This window comes from Lissotriton helveticus, chromosome 8 (genome assembly GCF_964261635.1).
Source record: "Lissotriton helveticus chromosome 8, aLisHel1.1, whole genome shotgun sequence".
Lineage (NCBI taxonomy): Eukaryota > Metazoa > Chordata > Amphibia > Caudata > Salamandridae > Lissotriton > Lissotriton helveticus.
In genome coordinates this window covers 1,012,930,738-1,012,956,503 of record NC_136069.1, presented here as the reverse complement: position 1 = coordinate 1,012,956,503, position 25,766 = coordinate 1,012,930,738, and the positions used below count along the sequence as shown (strand labels likewise).

The 25,766-nt window shown below is 48.8% G+C and overlaps 1 protein-coding gene across 1 annotated transcript in view; it reads left to right on the top strand.

Annotated features, from left to right (window-relative positions):
* Window positions 1-25,766, top strand: part of SMS (spermine synthase) — a 711,777-nt gene that overhangs the window by 385,690 nt on the left and 300,321 nt on the right. Inside the window, exon 5 of the mRNA XM_078657845.1 lies at window positions 21,288-21,463. Within this exon, the coding sequence (XP_078513971.1) occupies window positions 21,288-21,463 (176 nt within the window). The remainder of the gene's footprint in view (window positions 1-21,287; window positions 21,464-25,766) is intronic.

Here is a 25,766-nt window from a genome sequence, read left to right as displayed (position 1 = left end):
GGATCTAAGGTTCCTACATTCTCTATTAAACCAAGCAAACTGTGGTCTGGAACCTTTGGGGGCACCCTGATTGTGTTGTGGTATTCTAAAATATTTGGGCAGCTGGTTGAAAAAATTGATTGCTGTGGCAGTCCGCAATCCTAGCCAAGTCTCCCATAGGTTCTAGTAGTCTGAGCATCTGACTAGTACTAGTCTCCAGATTGGAATTAATTAGATCTAGATTCTCAGTGTACATAGCTACACATGCCCATTTAAGTCACCTATTATCATTGGGAGGGCATACCTCCCTAATTGTAAGTATAGTATTTGGGAGATATGAGCGTTTGGCCCAAGATGAGATCATAGTGAGCTCGAGGGGATTATGGTCACTGTCCGTAGTAGTTCCTACTACCATATCAATTACTTTGGGCCACAGTCTCAGGTCCAGCAAAACATTATCGATACGACTCATATTGGTAGTTCGGTTGTAGGTGTTTGCCCCAGACTTGTCTGATTCGGTACGACCATTTGTAGCCCTCAAGCCAAACTCGAAAGGTTAATACATTAAGTTGCAATCCCCTTTGGGACCATTGGGGGCTATGTCTAAAGGAGTGACGAGCCACAGCTCATCCTCCTCCCCACTTTTGCACAGGTCCTCCTGCCCCAAAGGTTCAAAGGTGACATTAAAATCACCAGCAACTATTAGAGGGGACTGAGTATACCTAGCATCAAGAAGGTCCTCCAGCTCAAGGAGAGTTTACGACGGACATCCAGCCTTAGTCCCTCGGGCTTAGACATTAAAACGATCCACCCCTAGCCCGTCTACCCCCTGATCTGAACCGCAAGGATGTCTGGGCTTTTGGCCTTAAGCTCTTGGACAGAGCACTGAAGCTCGATTTTCACTAAGATCAGTAAGCCCCCACCGGGGTAACCAAATTTATTAGTGATCGCTGGGCGATAAAATGTAATATACCCTGGAATGAAAGTGGTGGTGGGAGACCACATTTCTTGCAGGATGAAAATATCGAATCGTTCTATATATCTAATGTGCGAGGGTTACCTTTGACCTCACTCCAGGCACATTCCAATATAATAGGGTGAGCATTATAAACTGAGCTCGCAAATCTGGATAGAGGGGACGTTCCCCATCTCCCGTGGGCACAACTTGTGCCCCTAACCGGGGTCCCAGGAGACAAACCCCCTCATTACAGCTATAAGTAGCGACTGAATGCTGTTCAATAATCATGGGCCTGATAGGCCGAGCTAATGGTAGGGTTGCGACATCAGAGTGACTGGTCCTAGCTAAGAGAATATTTGGTTTAGATAGGTGTATTGTGGAGCCTATGGAGGAGGTTTGGTGTACAAGTCAATCATTATTATCAAGGAGCGAGTCAGAGCCCTGGTGGGAGACAGGATATTGAGCAGTTGACAATAGTGGTCGCGTTAGAGGTCGATATTTCAATTGTACACCAGTGTGGGTTGGTGGGCTTGTCCTGGCTGCCAGTGCTATTAAATTATGGACCAAATTCTCATCAGCTGGTAGCAGTTCTATGCAGTCCAACTGGGAATTGTATCGATTTCGTCTTTTTGCCCATAGGATATCCTTCCTGATCACTGAACGGCACCACCTCACATAACGAATCCAGTGTATACATTTATTGATTAAAGATTCTTCATTTTCGTACCTCACTTAAGTAGAGATCTTGGGCACATTCATCTTTTTAGGCCCTCGGGGCTTATCACGCCTACCATTTGGGTATCGTTGAAGGCCTTCGTCAGTTCGGGAAAGGAGTGATAGGCCCGTTGGTTGGTAGCGAGCCTAGTGTTGCACGAATAACAGTATTAGCCTAAGTTCTAGTTTTCCTAGGTGTAGGGTCAGGGATCATCGTACGTATAGAATGCTCAACCAATGCTAACATTTAGGAGGGTGTATGCTAGAGTTGTTAGTTAGATCCATGTATTTTTAAGATGTCTGCTTGGTTGGATGAACTTCAGAGTCTTCTCTATTTAGTCAGAGTCCAATTTGCTCTTTGAGGGCTAGCACAGCTCTTTTTAGCGGGTCTAACTCAGTCCTCAAGTCTATTATAATCCTAGAGGTATCATTACTCTTCGAGTCATGGTCATTGGAGAGGTGCTCACCCATGTGGGTAACTAGGGATCCTACACCAGCTTTCATTTCCAACCCCCTTTCAGCAAGATTAGGAGAGTCTTCTGTCCCTTCTGACCCTTCTACCACTAGTATATGAGACGTGCTAGAGTGGGAGGAACCTATTAGATGAAGTAAGGTCAGTGGCTAAGTTTAAATCTGCTGTATCATTATCTACATCACCAATGTGGAGGGTTGAAGGTCCTGCTTCCTATTCATCACTAGTGGATGCTGTTTGGGACACTAGTGGAAGACTGGGGGAAAGATTTTTTGCACTACGTGTCTTGGGTTCCCTAAACATTGTTGGAATGCGCTTAGACTGGGTGGGCTTTGAGCTATTAGGAGATGGGCTGGAAAAGCAGGGGTACTTCGGTGAATCATTCTGTGGTGATAGAATTTCTCTGCACTCGACAAGGAGACCATCAATGCGGTCAAGCACGCAGTTACCTCCTGCAGGCTTATGAACTTGCTTTGCTTTGTTTGACTTTGGCCGAGCACCACCGTGCGAATCGCTACATTTCATTTCTCCCATAATAGTACAGGGTCTTGTTTTGTATAAGGTAGAAATACAACAGGACATCAAAACTTCGGGCCAGTTTAAGCCCCGAACCAGTGGCGACAGCATATTTGCATTTGCATCCATATTTTAATCCACTTTTCTTTTCAACCTTTATGTAATCCTTATGTAATCCATGTTCATTTTCTATTTGAACCATTTAGCTTTCCTCCCGCAAGGTAGTACAATTTCCAGAGTTTCTCATGTTATGGCGGGCCAACCGAACCTCTTTATCCAATAACACGTACTGAAGCAAAGTTCATTATGCGTAGTTTATTGTAACCCAATGCATTTCAGACCCAACAGATCCTTCGTCAGGGGATAACTGTAAACAACAATCCGACATGTTTTTCCATAAACTTGCTTGTATACAAACACTTTTAAGCATTCTCATTAGCTTTTAAAAGAAAACACAGTCAGTCTATTCTAATGATCACCAACATGTTTAACAAAAACTTCTTTTGTATGGTAGCTACGATCTCTCTCCTCACTTTTTATTCACCTTTTTACTCTGTCACTGCTTCTTTACTGCCCTCCCTCCTCTACAACCGTTAGTCAACTCATCCTCCCTATTGAACAATCTTATCACCGTGCACAATATCCCTCTTCGTTCCACTCCTTCCCTGTCTCTCAGCCCCCTCCATAATCTGTCATTAACCCCCACCTACCTACTGCACCGTCTTCATTTTCTCCTTTCACACAGTCAAAGCTTTGACCTTCTCTGCTAACACCCGTGTTTTAAACCTCACATACCGACTTCATTTCCTGTTCCCTCCTCCATTAACTCCGCCCAAGCCACCCACCACACACCTGGGACACTACAACTCCCACGATGCACTGTAGTATACCTACTAACATGGTAAACTCATTCACCTGTGTTTATATTGCAACGCATATTTGTATCAATCTCATTAAAATATAAAATTGTGAAAAACAATATGTCTAAAATTTCTCATTGCTATTTAATGTTAATCTGACTCCCTTAAAAATAAACATACTAAATGAACTGGAATCTTCCGCCTTGCATGGGGACAGCAAAATCATTTTCCCGTTTTAACAAAACTTTTAGTCTTTGTGGGTGCTAACCCGATGGGGCAAACTTTTCAACATCAACATCTTCGAGCAGGTTGCACACCAGTTCTTTCTATTATTCTTTCACTTCTAATCCAGCAGTTTAATCTTGTTGCGTGCTCACTGTTGACGTGCCAAGCCCAACAGCACGTATGGAACCAAACGACATCAACATTTCGGGGCCAGTTTAAGCCCCGAACCAGTGGCGACCGCATATAAAATGGAACACGCTAATATTTCAAAGCAATCACTTTACTTTGGCTAAAGGAGGGTAAAGAAAAGGAACATCTATTTCATGGATGGTACGTCACAATTTGACTTATAGGATGGGGAGAAAAATGGAACATGCTAGTATAACAGCAAAAGTGTAAGACTTTATTTATTGGATAGCACAGGGAGGGTAAGAAAAGGAAACAAATCCAGTATCAGACTTTTAGCAGTTTAAGAGAGCAAGAAAGAACATAAGTGTATTTCCCGCACAGAATTATATTTACCTAGAACAGTGTGGGGACCAACCCTGGCCACGGGTCAGTTAAGGACAGTAGGAACCCCAAGGAATACAGTCACCAGTAGGCCCGCAGGTGCAGAATGGAAACCCAGGACAGGAAAACCAGATTAGGATCAGGACAGGACCACCAAGGTAAGACCAGCACCCGCAGTTCAGTTGCAACGCCTGCGCTACACCCTCTCTGCAGCTATCAGTCAAAACCCCGATTGGGTTCTCGAATTCCCCAGCAAAGTGCTCTGCCAGCACTTAAGGTTCTCAAAACCCCGAATGGGTCTGTGAGACAGTCAGAGTGCTCCGCAGCACCTCTGTTTCTGGATTGTTAGACCTGGCATCTTTGGCGTGGTTTCCCCTATCTTTTTGCCTCTACCTCCTGTATTTTTGATGCTGTGCTGGATTTCGTTTTTGCTGGTTTAGATGCTTTGGACACTCTGCCACTGCTGAACAGTGCCAGAGTGTAAGTGCTCCCTGTGTAAATTGTTTTTCTCATTGAATATACATGTTTGGCATATTTGTATCACCATGAAGTCCCTAGTAAAGTGCACTGGGTGTGCCAGGGCTGGTGATGGCAAATGCTACTAGTGGGCCTGCAGCACTGATTGTGCCACCACAGGAGTAGCCCTAAAATGATGTCTCAGGCCTGACACTGCAGTGCCTGTGTGCAGTTTAGAACTGCCATGTCCTCCTGAGTAGGGTGTCCCCACTGACCAGGCCTAACCCTTCCCTTTTTGTGCACATCAGTCACCCCTATGGAAGGCCCAAGGTACCCCCCTGGGCAGGGTGCAGGGTATGTAAAAGGTAGAGCATGTACTAGTGCAGGTGACATGCTCTGGTAGTGAATGGCAGCCATTTTCGTTTTTCACTACTGTAAGGCTATCTTGCTCCATAGGTTAACATGGGGGATGCTGGCTACAGTGGTTAACAGCATTTCTTCCCATAGGAACAAGATAGGACATAAGTATCTAGTATCCCTGAACTCAGAATTTAATAACACATCTTTTGGGAAAGGTTGTTTTTAAATCCTGTGTTTGAGAACAGCACTTTTAGAAAGTTGCTGTTCTCTTGTCTGACCCTTCTGTGTGCCTGGGCCTGTTTGTGTATTGACTGTCAGGTTTGAGAGTGACAGGGGCTGGGGGATTCCCCAGGAGGCTGGATGAGTCAGCACTAGGCTGAATGACTGCATTTGCAACTGGACTGGTGGGAGGAGTTAGCACCTGGGCTGAATAGGGCTGTGCCTGCCTTCCACACCCTGAAAGGAAAGATGCAGCCAGCAAAACAAAGTGCTCAGGATCCACCCAGAACTGGTTTAGACCGGGCTCAGGGCCCACATGCACCAAGAGAACAAAGACTTTAGGGGTATAAGTACAGGACCCCTGACAACAGAAAATTAGATCATCCTGGAAATCAAGAAGGAACCTCTGCCAAGGAGAAAGCTGAAACTGAAGAAGGAAGACTGTCCTGCTGTTGCTCTGCTGGACTGACCTGTTGCTTTGCTGCCAAGGAGAGAGGAAGGACTTTGCTGTTGAGCGGTGTCCCCTGTCTTGAAGGAATCTCCAAGGGCCTGAGAAGAGCTGGCTCCCTGTTTTGAAGTCCCAGGAACAAAAGGACTTCACCCCCAGCTTCCCTGAACTCTACTGGGAGAGTTCTGTCCTTCCTAGAGTGCTTGATCCAGTTGTGGGGCCTCTGGAAGTTGTACCTGTGCTGGGAAGCTTGAAACTAAGCTTGAGTGACTTTTGAACTTGAAAAGTGTCGCATCGCTCGCTTGCGGAGCGCATCCCCGACAGTGCGAGAAGTTTCCCGCCGCTACGGAGGTCGAGATCGTCGCAGCGCCTGACGCCGCTGCCAGAGACGTCACATCCTTAGTTTGCGGGACGCACCAGACCGGTGCGGGAGAATCGAACATCGCTGCGAGAGTCGCCGCAGAGCCTGTCGTCGCTGGGTGAGATCGCCGCACCGCTTGCTTGCGGACCGCATCACGTCGCGAGCATCGTCGCAGAACCATCGCATCGAGGAGCTGCGAGAGAGAGGATCACCGCTGGACCGCGCATCGTCGCCCCGGAGATCGTCGCAGCCCCTACGAGATCGTCGCATCGTGCCTTTGCGAGAACAGACTTCCTACGGAACCTACGCACCAGAATCCAAATAAGTGGCCTTCCTCCCCATACAGACCAGATTCGTCGCAACACGCCCGCTGCTGCAGCGGGGCTGTCGCATCGCCTCCCCAGGGTTTCAGGAGCAACGCATCGCTTGTTTTCCACCGCACCAGCTTCTGCTTTTGTAACTTTGTTGCAACTAAAAGGTACTGTGAGTAAACGTGACGCAACTGTGAACTTTTCACGCATCAGTAGAGAATTCTATCGCAACGTAGAGAATTCTATCGCAACGTAGAGAATTCTATCGCAACCTTAAGAACTCTTTTGAAACCATATTCTTGAACTGTGTATGTTGGATTTTTGTCGTTTTGGTCTTGTGTAGTTTAGATTAAAATACCTTTATTTTTCTAAACTGTTGTGGAGTCAGTTTGTGGTGTTTTCACTGTGTTACTGTGAGTGTTGGTACAAATACTTTACGCATTGCCTCTGGTTAGCCTAGACTGCTCGTGCCAAGCTACCTAGAGGGTGAGCAGGGGTTATCGCAGAGGGTTATCTCCTTGCCCTGACTAGAAGCAAGGGTCCCTATTTGGACAGTGGTACCTACCTCTGCCAACTAGAGACCCCCAGATCTAACATTGGTGGTCAGGCGGTGGGATTTGAACTTGTATTTGTACTTAACCCACAGTAATTGGTGTACATCACTAGTGAGTGCAGACCACTACGCCACCGCATACTACTGGTTTTTGATTTTTGATTCTATTTTTGAGTAACTCTTCTATACATCATGTCTTTGAATGGGAAGGCACCCAGTAAGGAAGCAGAGTTAGAATTCAGCATTGATGATCTGTATTCTTACCCAGTTGCACAGCTTCAGGAATTCTGCAACCAGTTTGAGTGCCCCATAAAGAGCAACTACAGGAAGCCTGAGCTGCAAAGAATCTTGAAGGCCCATTGGGAGGCACAAGAGGGAGATGATGATGTGGATGTAGAAAACAGTTTTCAAGTCACAGATTTGCCAGTGGGCAAAGTAGGTGCAGGAGTTGGCAGCAACCATTCCAGCAGGGGCCTCTCCCCAGAAGAGTTACAAGAAAATCAGAGAGTAAGAGAATATGAGTTGGAAGTTCTGAAAATGAAAATGAAGCAATTGGAAATGGATAAAGAGAGAGAAAAGGCGGCGGAGGAGAGCAAATGTGCCCGCGCCTTGGAGGAAAAGAAATTGCTTTTTGCTCATGAGTTGAGCATGAGAGAACTGGATCTTAAAGCCAAGGAGGTGGATGCCAGTTCTAATGGTGGCAGCGCACAGCCAGTGGATGGGGGTAAAGTATATATTCCCAAAGACCTGGTACAGAATTACCATAGGAGTGAGGATATTTATGCCTGGTTCACTTCGTATGAAATTGCATTGAAGATGAATGGTGTGCCTGAGCAGCATTGGGGGGCGGGCCTGTGGAAACATTTTGAGGCTTCTGGGAGGAGTGCTCTAGAGCCCTTAGAATTAGCAGGTGCCATGACCTACCCCAATATGAAGGAGGCCTTATGTCTCAGGTATGGCCTTACTCCAGAGCAGTACAGACTGCAGTTTAAGAACTCCAAGAAGAGAGAGTCTGAGACTTGGATGGAGTGTGTGAATGTGTACTCGCGTGCACTGGAAGGTTGGATGAAGGGCAGTAAAGTAACTGATTTTAAGGGGTTGTTGCATTTAATCAGTTGGGAGCACTTGAGTAGTCTTTGTGTTCCAGAGCTGCGCCAGCATCTTTTAGACAGCAAGCTGACAGACCCCATTAAGCTTGCTAAGGAAGCGAACCGTTGGACCAGTGCCAGGGTCCACAGAGGAATTGTGGGTACCACAGCCAAAGGTGGGCAGGGTCCCCAGCAGAAGAGTGGGGGTGATAAGGGTAATCAAAAGGAGTTCTCAGAAGGGCCCCAAAATAGTTCCCACGGAAAGGAATCCCAACCCCCCCAAAGCTAAACAGCCATGGCCCTCTAAGGGCAGGCGGGACAATAGAGATAGAAGGAATAACCAGGGCCCCCCTACCTGCTATCACTGCAATGAGGTGGGCCACATTGCTCCAAAATGTCCCAAGAAGAAGCAAGCACCCACTGGTGCCCCCGCCCCAGCGTTAGCTAGTGTAGCTTTGGGAGGGGATGTGGTTTCTAGTGACTGGGGGGAGCTTGCAGTTATGACCCTTGTCTCTCTAGGAGACCAAGAGATGGTCCAGGAAACCTTACTGCCCTCTAACACTAAGAAATATGGGCAGAAGGTGACCATCAAGGGAGGGAGATTGAGGCTCTGAGAGACACAGGAGCCAGCGTGACATCCGTGAGGTGTCAGTGGGTGTCTGAAGAGCAAATCATCCCTGTAGTGGCCGCTGACAGCTCAGTGCGCCTCTGCAAGCTGGCGCGTGTTTCCTTTGCATGGGGGGGAGTCTCCTGTCTCTTGGATGTAGTTGTCAGTGATGCCTTGCCTATAGACTGTCTGTTAGGTAACGACCTGGAGAGTTCTCCAAGGAAGGATGTGGAGCACAGAACTCATTTGGAAATGTTGGCTCTGCCTGCGTGGATCTGCGTGACCATGCATGCTATGGCAGCCAGTAAGGGTGATTCAGCAGAACTGGAGCCTGAAACAGTGGCCCAGAGACCTGCCAGGAGAGGAAGAGGCAGAGGGCGCGGGAAACCAGCCCCAGCCGTTCCCACGGTCCAGGAGGAAGCAGAACCTGAGGGGGATGCCCTGGAACCTACAGGGGAACAGGTGGCCGAACTGGGAGACCTACCTGAGCTGACCCATTGGCAGCAGGAAGGTGGTCCCTCCAGGGAGGAGTTCTGCCAGGCGCAGAAGGAATGCCCTTCCCTCATTGGTCTGCGGCAACAGGCTGTAGATCAGGCAGCAGGTGGAGCATCCAGAGATCCCTTTATCTACTGGGAAGATGACCTACTCTATAGCGAGCCTAAGTTTGTTGAGCCCGGTGCAGCCCGTGTGCTCGTGGTACCCGAGCGCTTCAGAAACTTCCTAATGGGTCTGGCTCATGACGTGCCTCTTGCAGGACACCTGGGGCAAGACAAGACCTTAAACCGGCTTGTCACCCACTTCCACTGGCCCCAGATGAGAAAGCACGTTGGTTTCTTTTGCAGATCTTGCCAAACCTGTCAAGCCAGTGGCAAGACTGGAACAAAGTTGAAGGCATCCCTTCAACCCTTCCCAGTAGTGAGCACCCCTTTAGAGCGGGTTGGCATAGACATTGTAGGGCCCCTGGACCCCAAGACAGCCTTAGGCAACAGGTTCATCCTGGTCTTGGTGGACCATGCCACTCGGTACCCGGAAGCAGTCCCTCTCAGACAATCACAGCACCCTTGGTGGGCCGTGCATTGATGGGATCTTTTCCCGTGTAGGGTTCCCCAGAGAGGTGGTCTCCGACCGGGGTACCAACTTCATCTCTAAGTACATGAAGTCTCTGTGGGAGGAGTGTGGGGTAACTTATAAGTTCACCACTCCTTATCACCCTCAAGGAAATGGGTTGGTTGAAAGGTTCAACCGGACCCTGAAAGGTATGATTATGGGCCTAGCGGAGCCCATGAGACGCAAGTGGGACGTCTTGTTACCATGCCTGTTGTTTGCCTACAGGGAGGTGCCTCAGAAGTCCTTAAGGTTCAGTCCCTTTGAACTCCTGTATGGCCACCCTGTTAGAGTACCTCTCTCACTGGTGAAGGAGGGTTGGGAAAAGTCCCTTGGGAAAACCCCCCAGGATGTGTTCAGCTATGTGCTGGCCATCCGCAACCAGACACAACGCTTCAGGAAGCTCGCTCAGGCGAACCTGGAAGCAAGCCAGGAAGAAATGAAAAGATGGTATGACCAGAATACCACTCTGGTCAAATTTCAACCTGGGCAGAGAGTGTGGGTGATGGCGCCAGTGGAGCCTTGTGCGCTCCAAGACAAGTGGACTGGGCCATATGAGGTGGTGGAAAGGAAGAGTGAGGTAACCTACCTGGTTAATCTGAGGACTCCCAGGCAGCCCCTGAGCGTCTTGCATCTGAACCGCCTCAAACCACACTTTGAGAGGTCTGAAGTGACTATGCTCATGGCTACAGATGCAGGAATGCAAGAGGATAGTGATCCTCTCCCTGACCTCCTGGCAGTTAAGGAGCAAGATGGGTCAGTGGATGGTGTGGTCCTCTCGCCCACCCTGACCCCAGAACAGCAGAGTGACTGTCGCCAAGTGTTGGGTCAGTTCTCCTCCCTGTTCTCCCTGACCCCAGGTGTCACCAACTGGTGCGTCCATGATGTGGACACTGGAGACAGTCTGCCTGTGAAACACAAATTTTACAGGGTAGCTGACAAGGTCAGGGCCAGCATCAAGGAAGAGGTTTCCAAGATGTTGGCGCTAGGGGTGATTGAGCCCTCCAGCAGTCCCTGGGCTAGCCCAGTGGTCTTGGTGCCCAATAAAGCTGCTACGCCCGGTGGCCCTCCAGAACTCCGGTTTTGCGTGGACTACCGTGGGCTCAATGCGGTCACGAAGACTGACGCACACCCCATCCCCAGAGCTGATGAGCTTGTGGATCGGTTGGGAGCTGCCCAGTACCTCAGTACATTTGATTTGACTTCCGGGTACTGGCAGATTGCCTTAACTGATGGGGCCAAAGAGAGGTCAGCATTTTCAATGCCAGAGGGGCACTTCCAGTTCCGAGTCATGCCCTTTGGGTTGAAAAATGCCCCTACCACATTCCAGAGACTGGTTAACCAGGTACTGACCGGGCTGGAGGAATTCAGCGCCGCATACCTGGATGACATTGCTGTGTTCAGCTCCACGTGGGAGGAACATTTGCAACACCCCTGCGAAGTGTTGAAGGCTCTGCAAAGGGCAGGCCTCACTATCAAGGCCAGCAAGTGCCAGATAGGACAGGGATCTGTGGTGTATTTGGGACACCAAGTGGGGAGCGGCCAGGTGGCGCCCCTACAGGCAAAGATTGATACCATTCTGGCTTGGGAGCCCCCCAAGACCCAGACCGAGGTGAGAGCCTTTTTAGGACTCACCGGGTATTACAGACGGTTTGTCAAGGGATATGGCACCATTGTCGCCCCCTTGACAGAACTCACTTCCAAGAAGTTGCCCAAAAGAGTTGACTGGACTGACGCCTGCCAAACTGCTTTTGAAACCCTGAAAACTGCCATGTGCACAGCACCGGTGCTCAAGGCACCTGACTTTTCCAGTGAGTTCATAGTACAGACAGACGCTTCAGAGCATGGTGTGGGAGCAGTACTCTCACAAATCACTGAGGAGGGAGGAGACCAGCCGGTAGCCTTCATTAGCAGGAGACTACTCCCCAGGGAACGGAGGTGGAGTGCGATTGAGAGAGAGGCATTTGCTGTGGTCTGGGCTCTGAAGAAGTTGAGGCCCTACCTGATTGGGACTCACTTCCGTGTTCAGACCGACCACAGGCCCCTCAGATGGTTAATGCAAATGAGGGGTGAGAACCCAAAACTGTTGAGGTGGTCCATCTCCCTACAGGGAATGGACTTCACGGTGGAACACCGCCCTGGCACAGAACACGCCAATGCTGATGGTCTGTCCAGGTTTTTCCGCCTTAGTGAAGAGAACTCCCAAGAGGGTGGGCAGTTCTCCCCACTTTCAGCTGGAGGGGACACGTGTTAGACCTGGCATCTTTGGCGTGGTTTCCCCTATCTTTTTGCCTCTACCTCCTGTATTTTTGATGCTGTGCTGGATTTCGTTTTTGCTGATTTAGATGCTTTGGACACTCTGCCACTGCTGAACAGTGCCAGAGTGTAAGTGCTCCCTGTGTAAATTGTTATTCTGATTGAATATACATGTTTGGCATATTTGTATCACCATGAAGTCCCTAGTAAAGTGCACTGGGTGTGCCAGGGCTGGTGATGGCAAATGCTACTAGTGGGCCTGCAGCACTGATTGTGCCACCCACAGGAGTAGCCCTAAAATGATGTCTCATGCCTGACACTGCAGTGCCTGTGTGCAGTTTAGAACTGCCATGTCCTCCTGGTCAGTGTCCCCACTGACCAGGCCTAACCCTTCCCTTTTTGTGCACATCAGTCACCCCTATGGAAGGCCCAAGGTACCCCCCTGGGCAGGGTGCAGGGTATGTAAAAGGTAGAGCATGTGCTAGTGCAGGTGACATGCTCTGGTAGTGAATGGCAGCCATTTTCGTTTTTCACTACTGTAAGGCTATCTTGCTCCATAGGTTAACATGGGGGATGCTGGCTACAGTGGTTAACAGCATTTCTTCCCATAGGAACAAGATAGGACATAAGTATCTAGTATCCCTGAACTCAGAATTTAATAACACATCTTTTGGGAAAGGTTGTTTTTAAATCCTGTGTTTGAGAACAGCACTTTTAGAAAGTTGCTGTTCTCTTGTCTGACCCTTCTGTGTGCCTGGGCCTGTTTGTGTATTGACTGTCTGGTTTGAGAGTGATAGGGGCTGGGGGATTCCCCAGGAGGCTGGATGAGTCAGCACTAGGCTGAATGACTGCATTTGCAACTGGAGTGGTGGGAGGAGTTAGCACCTGGGCTGAATAGGGCTGCGCCTGCCTTCCACAATGCTGGCTCCACCCCCCTGCTGGGCGGCTGAGGACCCTGCCCCTCCCTCTGAAAGGGAATATGCAGCCAGCAAAACAAAGTGCTCAGGATCCACCCAGAACTGGTTTAGACCGGGCTCAGGGCCCACATGCACCAAGAGAACAAAGACTTTAGGGGTATAAGTACAGGACCCCTGACAACAGAAAATTAGATCATCCTGGAAATCAAGAAGGAACCTCTGCCAAGGAGAAAGCTGAAACTGAAGAAGGAAGACTGTCCTGCTGTTGCTCTGCTGGACTGACCTGTTGCTTTGCTGCCAAGGAGAGGGGAAGGACTTTGCTGTTGAGCTGTGTCCCCTGTCTTGAAGGAATCTCCAAGGGCCTGAGAAGAGCTGGCTCCCTGTTTTGAAGTCCCAGGAACAAAAGGACTTCACCCCCAGCTTTCCTGAACTCTACTGGGAGAGTTCTGTCCTTCCTAGAGTGCTTGATCCAGTTGTGGGGCCTCTGGAAGTTGTACCTGTGCTGGGAAGCTTGAAACTAAGCTTGAGTGACTTTTGAACTTGAAAAGTGTTGCATCGCTCGCTTGCGGAGCGCATCCCCGACAGTGCGAGAAGTTTCCCGCCGCTACGGAGGTCGAGATCGTCGCAGCGCCTAACGCCGCTGTCAGAGACGTCACATCCTTCGTTTGCAGGACGCACCAGACCGGTGCGGGAGAATCGAACATCGCTGCGAGAGTCGTCGCAGAGCCTGTCGTCGCTGGGTGAGATCGCCGCACCGCTTGCTTGCGGACCGCATCACGTCGCTGCGAGCATCGTCGCAGAACCATCGCATCGAGGAGCTGCGAGAGAGAGGATCACCGCTGGACCGCGCATCGTCGCCCCGGAGATTGTCGCAGCCCCTACGAGATCGTCGCATCGTGCCTTTGCGAGAACAGACTTCTACGGAACCTACGCACCGGAATCCATACCAGTGGCCTTCCTCCCCATACAGACCGGATTCGTCGCAACACGCCCGCTGCTGCAGCGGGGCTGTCGCATCGCCTCCCCAGGGTCTCAGGAGCAACGCATCGCTTGTTTTCCACCGCACCAGCTTCTGCTTTTGGAACTTTGTTGCAACTGAAAGGTACTGTAAGTAAACGTGACGCAACTGTGAACTTTTCACGCATCAGTAGAGAATTCTATCGCAACATAGAGAATTCTATCGCAACCTAAAGAATTTTAACGCAACCTTAAGAACTCTTTTGAAACCATATTCTTGAACTGTGTATGTTGGATTTTTGTCGTTTTGGTCTTGTGTAGTTTAGATTAAAATACCTTTATTTTTCTAAACTGTTGTGAAGTCAGTTTGTGGTGTTTTCACTGTGTTACTGTGAGTGTTGGTACAAATACTTTACGCATTGCCTCTGGTTAGCCTAGACTGCTCGTGCCAAGCTACCTAGAGGGTGAGCAGGGGTTATCTCAGAGGGTTATCTCCTTGCCCTGACTAGAAGCAAGGGTCCCTATTTGGACAGTGGTACCTACCTCTGCCAACTAGAGACCCCCAGATCTAACATGGATCAGCTAATGAGTGCGTTGGGTCAGTGACAGTTCAGCTATTCGGACAAGTTGGACAATTTCTTCTAGCTAACCTAGGCTAGTTATACTGTTTTCGGGTCAGTGTACCACCCCCCAAATGTTGCAAATGTAAGGATCCCAAATTTCGATTGGACAACAGAAAGGACAGGTCGTCACACCTTCCAGGATTTGACTTTCTCAAGCCCCTTATTTACATTTCTGGGACTGCCCATTGAATTTGGGGTTCCCATGACATGTTCCATACTCATAACAATATTGAATCTATTAAATTATACATTGTGATACATTTAGTATATCTCAGCTTCTTCTACTAGGCGAAGGTGCCTCTTCCCAGGCACATCTTGGCTGAGACCTCTGGGTTGGCACTCATTCAATGTCATAGAGTTCATCCTCTGGCGAAAGACTGTCATGCGCAGAAAGGTAGTTCAAAATGGAGTATTCCCGTCCCTCATGCCCAAGGTTTATGATACATGAAAAGTAAATAGAAATAGCTTTAGAACACAGAATAAATGAATTCACTGTATACCATGAATCCCTACATTACTCCCATTATTTCATAATAACTATAGCATTAGAATTAATGCGGAACAACCAGTATAGCGAAAGCAGCGATACAAGCATCAGGCATGTGAGGACACAAAGTGGCCATCTTAAGTCTAGTGCGCAAGTGCAAAAGGTTTCCCACCAGAACTGCGAGTACGTCACGTGAGTGTGACCGACGCATGCGCAGAAGAAATTCCCACGTAGCAGCCGCCATTTTAGCAGCAAGCGTATTAGGATTAATAAACACATAGGCAAGCGTCACTGGGACACCCAAAATGTCAGAATAAGGGAATATTAGTAAGACAAACAGATTGATTAAGACTATTAGGGTTATTTGAGGTTCATGAGTTCAAGCAAGACGCTTTACGTGCGAATTCTTGCTCCATCACCACCCACCCATCCCACCCATCTCCCCCTCCTGCCAGTCTTACTTTAGCTTCCACGCTGATTACAAAGAGTCAATATATAGGCACCCTCCCAGAGGATACCTTGTACAGCGCAAGATCTCAAGGTCTCTGGTCTACGGGCCGTATGATAAAGAATGGTCTGGCACCTTACATGTTACTGGGATGCAATAGCTTGTGTAGGAGATAGATCCAGTGCTTCCAACTCAATTAACATGGTCTCCCAATCTAATGAGATGTGTTGCTTCCTCAGTCCTCTCTCCTCTTCCCGCCGAAGAGCTGCCCTCTCCACCCTCCCCCATTGAAGCATGTCAGACTGCCAGGTCGTCCCCGTCAGACATCTGGGGGACTTCCACCTGATAGTGTTCACCCTGATTGCCAAAATGAGTGCGAGGTCCACAAACTTTAGCCACACCTTCTGGACCTTTGAGCGCATGCGGAGTCCCACCAGGCAAGTTAGGGCCTCATCTGGCATCGGGAGTTGTGTCACCGTGGCTAGGAAATGGCACAAACCTCCCCAATAATCTCGCAGGTGAGGACAAGACACCACAGCATGTGGATAAAGTCTGCCTCATCTCCCTTACAGCGGGGGCAATTGTGACGAAAGTCTGGGAACATACGGTTTATCCGTTTCAGTGTAAGGTATGATCTATGTAGTATCATCGCCTGTATGAATTTAAGCCATGCATTATGCAACACTTTTTTTGGATGCTCTAGTATGCGTTTCCATGCATGGTCTGTAATCTCCCCACAGGAGTCCTCCGCCCAGTGTGCTCTAAGGGAGGTAAGTGTGATTGCGGCATGTACCCGAACTCCAGTATATAACCAGCTCACCAGATGTCCTCCAGGTCCCATGTAATATAGAAGATGTACTAGGTTGTGTTGTGGGGGTTCAGTCCTCTGTGGGGCCCAAGTGTTTCTAATGTAGTGTGTTATAGTGGCTTGTAAAAGATACAGGCGCGGTGGTGCCCCAGTGGCCTGCAGGAAGGAGTTGTGGTCCAGCATAGTGCCCTCACCGAAGAAAGCTCCCACCTCCTCTATCCCGATGTCCATCCAGGCCTGTGTTCTAGTCCGTGTGAGTCTTCCCTCTGGTGTAGGTATGCCCAGTATGGGTATATTCGTGGCGTATGGGGTTGCCCTGGATGTGTAATACAGGGCCCTCCTCCAACAGAGCAGGGCAGTTAGCAATAAGGGGGGGCAATCTGAAGGGATCCGGGCCTTTGGCAATAGCAAGGTGTGCAGCTCCCCTCGGTCCAGCCTCTGCGGTGTAAACCCAATTTCCTGTAAGTTTCTCCCTGCAGGGCAGTAGGAAAGCCACTGGAGCTGGCTAGCATAATAATAACCTCTGAAGTCAGGGACTCCCAGGCCTCCACTCTGTGTCACCAGCTGTAGCTTCCGAAGACTTATCCGTCTCCGACCCGCGCCCCAGATGAGATTAGTCAGTATGGTGTTCAGTGTATTAAAAATGGATTGTCGGAGGACCACGGGCAGATTCACGAAGTTGTATAATAGACGAGGCAGCATCACCATTTTTGAGATGGCAATTCACCCCATTACTGATAGGGGTAGGGAAGACAAAAACCCTACACTAGCACAGAGCCCCGTTATTGCCCGCTGGATATTGCCCTCTATTTGGTCCTCTTGTGCTCTATATACATAAATACTGAGGTATTTAAAGGTGGTGGGGGTCACCGGTAAACAGTAAGTGCTGAATTGTAGGTGGGTTATGTGTGGCCTGTCTTGAAAGAAATAACTGGTCGATTTCTCCGGATTTATGGTCTGTCCTGATAAGCATTCATAGATAGTAAATATACCCGGGAGAGGGGCGGTGTCAGCTGTTAGGTCCCGCAAGTAGAGGAGTATGTCATCTGCATTGATAGATAATAAGTGATGTATACCGGACCGACATCCTCCGTTCCTCAAACAGGCCCGGATCCCAGCACTACTCGCCGGCCCCAGCTCCGAGGCAACTCCCGGCTTCTGTCAGCGGCGAAAGGCAGATAGGCCTCAGGTCACGTCGGCCTTTCAGTGCACTCCCCAGCGCCGATCGTGCAGCCACACTTCCCCTGGGGTCTCAGTTCGGCCTCACCAACGACCCCCGATTAATTATAGCTGTGTGGACGGCGTAGGAAGGAGTCCCGCCCGGGAGGGTCCGAAGCTCTATCAAGCCACGACTGCCATTACTAACGGCTATCCACGGCCCCCTCAAATTTGCACCCACTTAAAGATGAATCCACTATATAAGGGCTCAATGCAAGTCAGAAGCGTGGGTGTTGTGTACAGCACCATAGCCAATAACACTCGAAGTCCGCCCTTGTCAAGGAGCCCAGGTACTGAAACCGCTAGTCAGCTGGCAGTCTAAAAAGGTCAGAGTCAGATTAGTTAGTGCAACTCACAGTTATGGCTCCGTGTCCAGAACGAAGGGGGATGGCCCTGCCTCCTACTGGCAATGACGGGCAAGGACAGGCCCATGAGAATCTGGTGGAATTTTGAGCGCTAGGGTGGCCTTTCCCTCCTAGAAGTGTTGACTTCTGGGACTTGCAGTCCCCAAGCAGCAAGGCAGCAGCAACAGCGGTGTCGGCGTCCCTCGCCGTGGGAGTCTGGAGGCGCTTGTGAGTGCAAGGGTGGCCCCTCCCTCCTGGGGTTGTTGACTTCTGGAGCTTGCAGTTCCCAAGCAGCAAGGCAGCAGCAACAGCGGTATCAGCTTCTTCAGTCTTTTATTGCTAGGGAAAAGTGACCCTTCCTGTGTTCCTCCGGGGATTTCGATTTGGAGCAAGGTGCAGGCTTCTATGAGAGATCTCAATTGGTGCAAAGTTCCTTTGAGGCGAAAAATTATCCGGAAGGGGTGGCCTCAAGAGTACGTGATGTTAGCTTTCCTCAGATGTTCTGTCACTGGCTGGAAGTCTCTATGTTTCTGGAGAGTGATCCAGGAGCGATCCTGGTACAGCACCGGGGCATGACCTCGAAACTGAATTGAATGTGCCACCCTGGCTCTCTTAAGGAGGTCTTCCTTTGTTTAGAAGTCATGCACGCATTCCAGGATATCAGTGTGGAATTGCTTTCGGATCTTGGGGGACCGATCCTGTGGACACGGTCGCGGTGCAGAGTGCCTCACTTGCTTGGCCTGGGATATGGTGGAAGAGATCTGTGGCATTGTCGCGGAGGTTGGATCCCACCGCTTTTGACGGTCTGTCCGTAATGCAAATATTGTTACTGCAGGAATGATTCTCCGAATCTTCTTTGTGCCCCTGGAGGTCAAGATGTTGTTCCGGGAGTCTCAGTACCACTTGCTGCCTCCATTCCAGCTTTTCTCTTTGGCTCATTTCACGATCCAATGTGCGGCTAACTTGTCACCAACTTCCTCTATTTCGCGCCACACGTCCCGTAGGTTCACTGTTTGTTCCGCTTTCATCTGATGGTCATCCTGCAGGGAAGCAAAATGGGATTCCAGGAAGGTCTTAGTTGCAGGGCCTTCCCCGTCCTCCGATTCCACCCTGGTGTCTCTAGCTTTCACCTCTTGTTTATCTTCTGGTGCTCTACCCCCGCTTCCCAAACATTTCCTTTAGTGATCGGTCTTTCTTTGCTCTATTCACTGCCATGACACCTCTCAGTTTAGACGCTCCTCTGAAGGGACTGTTGTCTTTTCCTTAATAGCGAGAACCAAAGTGTGGATCGGGTCAAGACCCTTGGGTTCCGCTTCCAGTAGGATGGGCCTTATTGCTCCTTGGCAGATGCTCCAGCGGGGCGCGACACCGGCACCCACATGCTTCACTCTCTACAGCCCTCACGGTCCAGGCAAGGGCTCATCAAGCACAGACTAGGAGGGCCAGCTGTTCACAGTCCGGGCCAGGGCTCAGCAAGTGCCGGCTGGGGTGGCCTGCTATCTCGGGGTATGTTGCTCACCGTGGCAAGATGGAGGTGAATAGCCCGGGTCTAGGTCTCTCCGTCTTCCTATGGGCCAACTACTCAATCTGGATGTGTCATCACCGCCGTACTGTCGTGCTGCTAGTGCGTCAGCACCCGGATTGTGGAGGAGAGGTGGGGCTTGCGTGATACCCCACTTTCCACCCTGAGCGCCTCGGGAGTCCGGCGAATACACCCTCCGGTCGCACCATCCTTTCCTGAGGCACTGGGGAGCACTGGGTTCTGTATGCCCGGGCCCTGAAGAGTGCTGGTTTGTTGGAGCATAGGGCTGGCCCAAACGTAGGCGCAATGGGGATTCTAGTCTTCCTACCCCCGCTGCGGCTTATCTTCCTCACAGGCCGTGTGTCCCAGATGCAGGCCTCCAGCGGCAGGGGACTCTTCCCTCCCCCACGGCCCGGGGGGCGGGGGTGATATTTGAAGGGGGCCCGAGGCGGGCTCAAGCTATACTAAACGTGTTTGCTGCGGGCCTCCTCTCTTCTGTCCCTCGACTTTGGCCGGGCCTCCCCGCAGGCTGCGGGAGCTCAATGTGGGTATTTTATGGTGAGGGCCTCTGCACTGCCCCCTCTGTGCACCGGGAGGCAGGCAAGGCCCCGGGCCAGTTAACAGCTCTGTGCGGGTCCCCGCCCACTCACCTTCCAGATCCAGGGGGTCGCCCCGGCCGCCGTCTCCTCAAGGATGCAGCTGTCCACTCGGCAGTCCCGTGAGGGCCTCAGCACTCGGGTGGGCTCTGGCAGGTTCCCGCTTCTCCACACTCCTTACTGAGGTGCCCCCGGCATTGCAGCTGCAGCCACCCTGGATTAAAGGGGCACCTTCTCCTCCCGGCCACCGATTCTTGGCCCTCCTGTGGCGAGAGCCTCGGAAAGGGCCAGTCCTGCTGCGGGCAGCAACTCTGTGAAGGGCTGCCTCTGCGAGACGGGGCCTCCCATGCCGTATGCCAGTGACGTTTTGCTCGGCAACTGGCGACCAGGGCTTTCTTTCCACCCTCGGGTGTGCGTTTTGCCGCCCGTCTCCTGCTGGACTGCCCTAGCGTCACGGAAGAGTGCCCGACGGGTGTATTTTCAAGCTAATGTTCGCAGCAGCTCGGCGGGACCACGAAACACGACTTAGCTGACTGCCATCTTGGATGCCCCCCTCCTCCCAAGAATGTTTTAGTCACTATGGTAACTTGGGTTAAGAAAATGACTTGATGAAGATGCTGAAGATGTGTTCAAAAGAACATTGCCTAATAATTTTGTTAGGGCAGCTAACGGTTAAAATGGTTTGTGTTATTGCTGAATAGTGTGATGGGGACGGTTTCCAAATGAAGGGGCTTTAGAGAGGAAGTGCCCTCCATTTTTATGACTCACTTACACAGCGCATGTGTTGTCTCTTTGAGACCTTTTGCTTTGACAGTGGGCTGATGCTGCCCGTTGCTTACCATTGGTTGGCTTCATTGTCACTCGTTTGCTTGCTTCCTAATAGTCCGATACTGTAGGCTTCCTTTCTCTTTCTTTGTCCCTCCCTTGAAGAACGGACTTGTGTTCTTTTTTGCACACAACTTTTTTCTTTGTGTTTAAGCAATCTAACAGAGTGCGCCTTTTTTAGCTGGCTCCCTTGTGCACTACCCCCTCATGTTTCCCCTCCCCTTGTTCGTATTACTTGCCTCCAACTGCCTGCACTCCCTCGTGTTACTTGCCCTCACCACCCTCACTCATCCGTGTTTTAATTAAATTCCAACTTATATTTTATTACTTGGATTATTTTCAGGAGCAAAAACACTTTTTTCTCTTTCGGATGATTGATGCTGCCTGTATTTCCTGCAACAGTGACTAATATTTTGTATTTGTCAAGCTATTTAAAATGTTGCTGGGACCGTGTTGTATTTTGGTTTACATAGGAATGTTATCGTAAGGCTAGTAACATACCAGAATTGTCTGTGTATAGCTGATAGGTATGCTTTGCATTTCAGGTTGCCAGCCATTATTCGAGGAGGGGAGGTTGACAGATACTGGCCCACCGCGGATGGACGTCTCGTTGAGTACGACATTGACAAAGTTCTCTTTGACGAGGAGTCACCTTTTCAGAACATCAAGATTTTGCATTCAAATCAGTTTGGGAATATTCTTATTCTTAATGGTGATGTCAGTAAGTGCGAATTTATTAAACATAAACTACAAAGTTTTTTCAATTAACCGTACACGCTTCCTGTGCTGATGAATGTAGCGTTAACTGGAAACAAAAAAGATGGGTTCTGCAAGTGATGTGAAATTATATTTTGCATCTTGGTTTCAAAATTGGCAAACTCATTTCGATTCCTGGTGGTAGAGAAGGCACTACCTACGTTTTGAGGAAAACAGTAAATCCATAAGTATATTATTATTCGGAAGTCAATTGTATTGATTTATTTACGAGGCAGACAGTCCACTTCTACTTTATCAGTGCTGCTTTTTGTAGGGGTCTTAAACTTTTTACCAATGTCTTTTTGTTTGTACTCAGATAATGCTTTAATCTGTATTACACCCCAAAAATGTATTTTTTGCATATCTGAAGCAGTGACCTATGTTGGGATGGATGGCATCCACTCATGCCATTATTACCTAAGGTATTTTAGGAGGTAGGATTGGGTATAAGACCTTAACAAATGTATACAAAATGCTGAAATGCAGCAAACATACAGTTAAACCCCAGATATTGTTGCAAATTAAAAGTGCAACAAACTCACACAAGAGCCATGCAAACCATAACTAACACACCAGATGCTATAATCATGACCTCTGCCTTGATGCAACTGCCATAAATGACCTGAAAGGTCATATCGTACTACCATTAAAACTATCAGCGAGATGACTATGAATATATTATGAAAACAAATTGGACTGGCCCACTGTGTGGAGGTAGTGGAATATTAGTTGGTATTCCAAGTCACTTGTAAATTAAGCTTACTCAGCTGGGCACAAATAGCTATTGTTTATAAACCCCTCACACACCAACCTGGTTGGTGTCATGCTTCATCATCGGGGTCCAACCAGGCAGCCGAGTGCCGCCTGGTTGTGCTTCAACGCCTGACTACAGCGGAGCAGGTGTGGTGCAGTTGTGTGATGTGGATGAAGGTGAGTGATAAAATACACCTCTGGGAATCCTTACCCAATATTTTATTAGTGGCGGCCCAGGGTGTGAGATAAAAGTATGTGGTGCAACTACAAGTAGAAATATTATGACTACTTGGTTGTCTAGGTGTTGGCGGTCTACATGTTTCAGTCCCAAAAGAAAAATGTGCGGGACTTTTGTCCGGACCAGGTGGTGAGTGGCAAAAAGTGGTGCCACGTGTGAATAATATCCTACACACGCGCTAAGGTGTGTGGAAAAAAGTTAAAAACGCAGTTTGTTAAACTTACATATACTGCAATGAAGCGAGAAAAATCTTCGCTAGGGGTTATGGTCCAGAAGATCGGGACGGGGGGAGAGATACTCCCGTGTATTATTTGATAGTGAGGAGTCCTCTGCATAAAACCTAGTCTGGTACCCACGGCGTCCCGGCTGGGTACCACTCACTCACCTTCATCCACATCACACAACTGCACCACACCTGCTCCGCTGTAGTCCGGCGTTGAAGCACAACCAGGCGGCACTCGGCTGCCTGGTTGGACCCCGATGATGAAGCATGACACCAACCAGGTTGGTGTATGAGGGGTTTATAAACAATAGCTATTTGTGCCCAGCTGAGTAAGCTTAATTTACAAGTGACTTGGAATACCAACTAATATTCCACTACCTCCACACAGTGGGCCAGTCCAATTTGTTTTCACAATTACATATCTGGGGATGGGACTCGCCCCTAAAAACCCTTGCTCTCTCCATTGATTAGTCTATGAATATATTATCACATATTACTTGGATATGTCTTCTTATTGAATGCTTACCCGTGGTTTCATTTTTTTTTTTTGGAAAACAATTTTTATTGCAGGGTAATATACAATATACACTGTCATATTCAGGTTCACACAGTACAGAGTCGCTGTTCACTGAGTGCTTTCCAGATGTGTTGAACACAGCCATTCAGCCCATATCCCGGAGGCAGGGCGGCGTCAATGCACAATACAGGTCTCTCCCCGAACCGAACTGTACACCACTGTCAACGTGCAAAGTTCTCCGCCCTCTGCTTTTATCCATGTAATGTACTGTGTTGCACTGCTGTTCCAGTAAAGACTCACATGGTCCACTGCGGTAACCCCTAAGGCTCTTACCCGTGGTTTCATAGTTCGCATTTCACAAAAGAGGGTTCCTTGTGAGCTATTTCCCATAATTCACAGTGATAATTTGTTGGGTATTTAGCTTCCATAACCTAATATAAAAGCTAAACACCATTTCCCATTTCTTTCACGGCTGTTAAAAAAAAGTCTTTCACAATAACAGTGCTGCTCTTACACCAATATTCAGCACACCTGACAAGCTCACCTTTGCAGGCTTACCCAGGTGCAAGCATTTAACAATGAATCTTCGCAAGTGTGTGAACATAAATATTGTAAATGTAGAACCCTGCCAGCAAAACGTTTTATGGTCCTAGGTACATTTTATTATCTTTCTTTGTGTCATGTTAAACTTGCTCTCTAATGTCAATACTACAAAAGAAAATCACATTTTAGGATTCTTGTTTTTAATTGCCTTACAATAAGTTTAGCATATTCGGCTTTGTGAAGTGTAAATACCACCAGAAATCCTTGATGTGAATATTGGCCCAGGTTACATACTTACCCATTATGTATTATTCTCTCTTTATTCATTTGTGTATGTATTATTTAATGATGATGTGGTATTAGGTATTGTTGCTTATCGGTATACATATTTTGAGGTCCTAAACATTGCATTTGGTGTTTGTTTTGGTTTACATTGCTGCTGTACGAGTTAATGGTTTTGCAAAGCGAACCATAAGCAGCCTATTACAGTGGTTAGTAGTTTTTCAGTTTTAATTTGCAACCAGAACTGTACTTTATTAACTGGGTTTAAAAAAAATGAATGTCAGGGTTTTAAAACCCCCCCACATATATTAAGGTCTTATAACTCATACTAAACAAAACTTCACCACGACTATACCTTTTTTTTGTGAACGCCTGATGTTTTTTTTTTTTTTTTGCTGTAATGAAAACTCAACTTGTATTAAAACATTCTCTTCCCTTCTGTGTATGACCTTTAGCCTTGCTCTGTGCGATTTGTCTGAGAATATAGCCTGTATCTAAACCCTGCGCACAACCTTCAGCAGGGAGGCAAACCCACTGTGCTAGGCCTTTGGCCTGCACCACAGGATTGCAGCCTGGCCCTCGACTAGACCCTATCCCAACTCATCATAGCTGCCCAACTCCTTTAGCACATGGTCTTTGACTCTGCCAAGTGGGGACTGGTAGCAGCAGCTGGCTGTCAGCCAGGCCTATGTACAACCCGCCACTGTCAACCAACCTCTTCCACGCATGGCCTTTTTCCAAGTGCAGCAAAGGTGTGCTGCAGGACCTGGGCTGCAGACGGGGGGTACACTCTTGGTTTTGAGTATTCCTCAGCCAATACACAATAGCATTATGTGAATATTAGTGTTTAAATAGTAAAATACCCCAGCCAGTGACTACTACAGTGTTGATAGAAATGGTTTAACACTTTCGCATTTGAAAGTATCTCAAAACAAGATTTTTTGGGGGTTATGTATTTTGTTGTTTTTTACGTTTAACTTTTTGACCTTTTTATATTTTGTAAGCTTTGTTTCGGAAGTAAAATAGAAAATGACAACTTAAACTCTGAACAAAAACAATCAAGGATGAAACTCTTTGTTGTGGGCGTTTTTTTCTGAATATGAGTGTTCTGTTCTCGCTACCAAATGTGGGTTATGCACTCTTCCGACTCTCATCTGGAACAATACTTGGAATGCAGCTGGTGGCAGCCTTCCTTTTTAGGTCGAGCGTAGCGAACGGACCTCGTGTATACTTTAGTATACTTTTAGTATTTGTAAATGGGGGGGTGCACGCGCTGGGACTGGAAGGTGCACGCACTTTCCGTCTCGGATCTCGGATTTGACCTCGTGAGCGCGCATGTGTGCGAGCGCGACTCTGCCATGCGCTTAGGAAAACGAAACCTAAGAGCCGCGCGACGTGAGCTGTCTACGGTAGAAGCTCACGCGCGCGGCTCTTAGGTTTCGTTTTGACTTGTTTGTTTCGCACACTCCTCTCCCTTGCAGTCCCAAGTTCACCGGACGCAACCTCGAGGAGACCGTCTCTCTTCGCACTGGCTACGGCAGCCTCACCTCAGGCTGCCTGCTTCCCATCTTGCTTCCCATCGGGTGCTGTGACGCTGCCCCGACCGATCGTGGCCTCTCTTCCTTCGCCCATGGCTTCTCTCCACTCTGATCCAGGGTCTCTCTCGCCAGACCCATCCTGCCCCAGTGCCCCCTCCCCTTCTCTTCCCTGTG